Below are 4,519 nucleotides of genomic sequence, written 5' to 3' on the forward strand. Positions count from 1 at the left end.
GTTGTGAAAGCGAAACTACTTTGTTTGGTCTTCCAAAAGAGGACATGACTAGAAATCAGTGGTTAAGTTGTATTTACAACACTGTTCCAGAAGAGTTCAACCCAAATATTCAGATGTGTGCAGCACATTTTATGGAGGATGGACGAGGACTGTTAGGAGAGTAGGCTACTTACCTGGGAGAGTAGCCTACAATGCCGGTGTCTGTTTCTATAAAGTGGGGCAGTTCCAACTTTGCAAGGACAGTCTGGCGCTTCTGACTCACAGCCTGTAAGTAAGTTTTCATATTTAAAGAATTTGCCACTAACGATTCAAACGCGAGTTTTGAGCAGTGTAGAATAGCGCTTGTTGTTTGTCGTTTCTCCGATCACAAATGCAGACACGGTTTTATGTTTACGATGCTATGCAACGTAACGTGTAAAAAGACAGTATAAGTCATTATAACCAGTAATTATGTCCCCACTGGATGAAACAAATGCCTTGTTTATAATGGGATTTAATGTTTTTGTCTTGTCGCTCCGGCCGGACAGGGCATCACAGTATGGTAACGGACGTAATATTTCCATCACACGCTTGAGGTATTCGGCCAATCACAATGCACTGGATAGCTGGCCAATCAGAGCCCACCTCGCTTTTCAGACCGATGAGCTTTGTAAAAATCGACACGTTTCAGAAAGGCGGGGCATAGAGGAGAAACAACAATGTACAGTATGTGGAAAATAATGTGTTTTTTAAACCTTAAACCGCATAAACACATTGCATTACACCAAATACACAAAATAATGTTCTTTTTAGCAACGTCATATGACTCCTTTAAAACATCTTCCTTACCCTAAACTTTTGAGCAGTAGTATACAGTATATACTATAGTAAAAGCATTAATATTCAAAATTGTTGGTCTTTTTTCCAAGAAAGACTGCAATTTTTAAGCATGTATATTTGCTAAAGTAACACTTCTAGCAGATGGCCTCAAAGCTACTGAATTGGATTGAGAGTAAAAAATACTACAAGTTGGCTTTTTTTGTGATCTTTAAAGCATTTAAATTCAGCAAAAATGTTTTATATTTGAGCTTTTGTTTTTAAATTCTGAGGGACAAGGTCAAATTATTTCCAATGGCAATCAATGACACGTCAAATCACACAGAGCATGCAGGAAAAACTAACATCAATGATAAATAGTATGAGAAAGAAAAGTGGGTAAAGGAGAGAGAGAGACTAGAACAGTATGATTACCGGGCATTTGAAGGGTCTTTCTGTGGAGTGCACCTGTCGCACATGACTGTTAAGATGGTCAGGCCTGGAGGAGACAAAGAGAGGGCTCAACCAACGAATACAATACGTACAAAATCACAATGATTAGCAGGGGCCATTGTGCATTTGTGTTTTTGCTGCACACATTGCATTACACCAAATACACAAAATAATGTTCTTTTTAGCAACGTCATATGACTCCTTTAAAACATCTTCCTTACCCTAAACTTTTGAGCAGTAGTATACAGTATATACTATAGTAAAAGCATTAATATTCAAAATTGTTGGTCTTTTTTCCAAGAAAGACTGCAATTTTTAAGCATGTATATTTGCTAAAGTAACATTTCTAGCAGATGGCCTCAAAGCTACTAAAAATGGATTGAGAGTAAAAAATACTACAAGTTGGCTTTTTTTGTGATCTTTAAAGCATTTAAATTCAGCAAAAATGTTTTATATTTGAGCTTTTGTTTTTAAATTCTGAGGGACAAGGTCAAATTATTTCCAATGGCAATCAATGACACGTCAAATCACACAGAGCATGCAGGAAAAACTAACATCAATGATAAATAGTATGAGAAAGAAAAGTGGGTAAAGGAGAGAGAGAGACTAGAACAGTATGATTACCGGGCATTTGAAGGGTCTTTCTGTGGAGTGCACCTGTCGCACATGACTGTTAAGATGGTCAGGCCTGGAGGAGACAAAGAGAGGGCTCAACCAACGAATACAATACGTACAAAATCACAATGATTAGCAGGGGCCATTGTGCATTTGTGTTTTTGCTGCACACCATCTCTATGTGAACTAGAGGAGAGTCACCAGAGATCTGCCTCTGTCTGTAGCATCAGGGCTCCTTTAAAACAACAGGACATGGGTGGTGCAGTTGTTAATATATACAGTATATATATATATATATACTGTATATTGTAATGTTGTAAATATCTTTACTGTCACTTTTGATAAATTTAATGCATAATTTAATCAAAATATGCAACTAAATTTATTTATTTATAATTACCTCAGGTCCTCATGAGCCCAACAATATTTTTTTACTACTAGCTTGACTGGACTGCATATGGATGTAGATGTGTCTAAATATATGACATAGATAGATAAATACAGACAGAAGGTCACTTATTCCTCATCTAACCCATTTTCAGTCTCAAATTAGTAATTAGGGCATCTCTCTCAATAGCTTTCAGTAAAATGACAACATTCAGTCCTCCATCACTGTCAGAACTACAGTATAATGCTCACTGTTGAAACCTGCTGTGAATTGGCCTGATAAACAGTTTGTTCTGGTTTATACCAAGCGTGCTAAAACAACAGGACATGGGTGGTGCAGTTGTTAATATATACAGTATATATATATATATATATATATATATACACTGTATATTGTAATGTTGTAAATATCTTTACTGTCACTTTTGATACATTTAATGCATAATTGAATCAAAATATGCAACTAAATTTATTTATTTATTATTACCTCAGGTCCTCATGAGCCCAACAATATTTTTTTACTACTAGCTTGACTGGACTGCATATGGATGTAGATGTGTCTAAATATATGACATAGATAGATAAATACAGACAGAAGGTCACTTATTCCTCATCTAACCCATTTTCAGTCTCAAATTAGTAATTAGGGCATCTCTCTCAATAGCTTTCAGTAAAATGACAACATTCAGTCCTCCATCACTGTCAGAACTACAGTATAATGCTCACTGTTGAAACCTGCTGTGAATTGGCCTGATAAACAGTTTGTTCTGGTTTATACCAAGCGTGCATGTGTTTATAGAAATCATAAAAAATTAATGTCCTCATAATCTCAGCACACTCATGGGATAAAGTATGTTTATGCAACTAGTTTTTATTTATTTTTTGGTGTGTACAGGTGTGCAAAAGGCTATTTCTTACCGTGAGAAGCCCTTGGCGCAGTGCGGACACACATATGGTTTCTCCACTCCTCCCTGGTGTGACCGCACATGATAACTCATCCGATCCTTTCTCTTAAACCGCTGCTGGCAGATTGGACAGGAGTACGGCTTCTCGTCCGAATGGGACAACCGATGCCGGTTAAGATGGTACACGTCCCTGAACGCCTTCCCGCATGCCTCACAAGCATGGTTCTTCCTGACTGGATTGGGGTTAGGGTTGGGGTTGGGATTAGGATTGGGAGTTGGATTGATGGGTAATGGGTTTGCAATTGGGATAGATATTTGGATCGGGGTGGGATTACTTAGGTTATCATTGATGTTGGTATTTGGTGCAGCCTGAAAAACAATACAACAGAATTTCAGATTTTATGACCTTGAACAGTTTTTTCGTGGTCCCATTACTATTTTAAAATCACTGAGAATCTCACATGACACATATAATTTAACCGTAAAGGCTGGCATACACACTGGTATAGTTTTTAAGATCTGAACAGATTTTAAAACAATAGGCAATAGCTTAGGATCTCACTCTACCAGATATTCAAGTCATTACAAACACAAACTCAGAGAAACATGCACCTCGTTGCTAGGAGATTACATTACAAATTGAAACAATGTGTTCTAAAAATGGCTCAAAATATCAAACATATCAAAACATGTTTGATATTCTCCAACTGGATGGAATCAAAGGCTGAAGATTAAAAATTGGAGTTTGTGCCCATCATATCATACACGACTTTCTGTGCAAACTCCTACTGCCCAAATTCTGCAGACCGGCTCTGAATTATGCCAACTAGTGCTGACTGCTTCAGACTGTAAATCAGGGAAAAAATCTGGGCAAAAGTCATATTGTGTATTGCAGCCTTTAGCTACTGTATGAAAGAATGACCACACAATATTTTTAGGAAATATCAATAATCACAAATCATTTGTTCCAAACCAGCTAGCTAGCATTATTTAAATCTGCAACTCTTTTAACCAATCTGGCAGTGTTTTTATTATTATTATTTTATAATAATTTTAAAAGAAATATATATAAAAAATAAAATAATCTATATATGTATTCCTATGATGGATTTACAGAAACATATATTTTAAATATTACATTTAATTGATTATTAACTGTTTATTGCTAAAAATAAAGACAAAATAGATCCAAGGTTTTAAACTGTAATTAGACTAGTCTCAAATTAAAACAATTTGCAAAAAAAAAATGCGGTTGACAATCAAACTTTTTTAATGAGCACCTCCTTTCAAATGGACATTTGTGTAAGTGTGTGTTTTTGTGTATATATATATATATATATATATATATATATATATATATATAT

General features: G+C 35.7%; 1 protein-coding gene across 2 annotated transcripts in view; it reads right to left on the reverse strand.

The window, feature by feature from the left end:
- Nucleotides 1-4,519, reverse strand: part of LOC107582858 (vascular endothelial zinc finger 1-like) — a 16,547-nt gene that overhangs the window by 8,134 nt on the left and 3,894 nt on the right. For both annotated transcript variants that reach the window (XR_001608982.1, XM_016268873.1), the window contains exons 5-6: nt 3,169-3,524; nt 1,873-1,936 (exon numbers count right to left, since the gene is read on the reverse strand). Coding sequence is in view for 1 of the 2 variants with exons in the window: in XM_016268873.1 (XP_016124359.1) it covers nt 1,873-1,936; nt 3,169-3,524 (420 nt within the window). In the remaining variant the exon portion in view is untranslated. The remainder of the gene's footprint in view (nt 1-1,872; nt 1,937-3,168; nt 3,525-4,519) is intronic.

The sequence above is a fragment of the Sinocyclocheilus grahami genome, unplaced genomic scaffold, assembly GCF_001515645.1.
Source record: "Sinocyclocheilus grahami isolate Dianchi unplaced genomic scaffold, SAMN03320097.WGS_v1.1 scaffold48.1, whole genome shotgun sequence".
NCBI classification, from domain to species: Eukaryota; Metazoa; Chordata; class Actinopteri; order Cypriniformes; family Cyprinidae; genus Sinocyclocheilus; species Sinocyclocheilus grahami.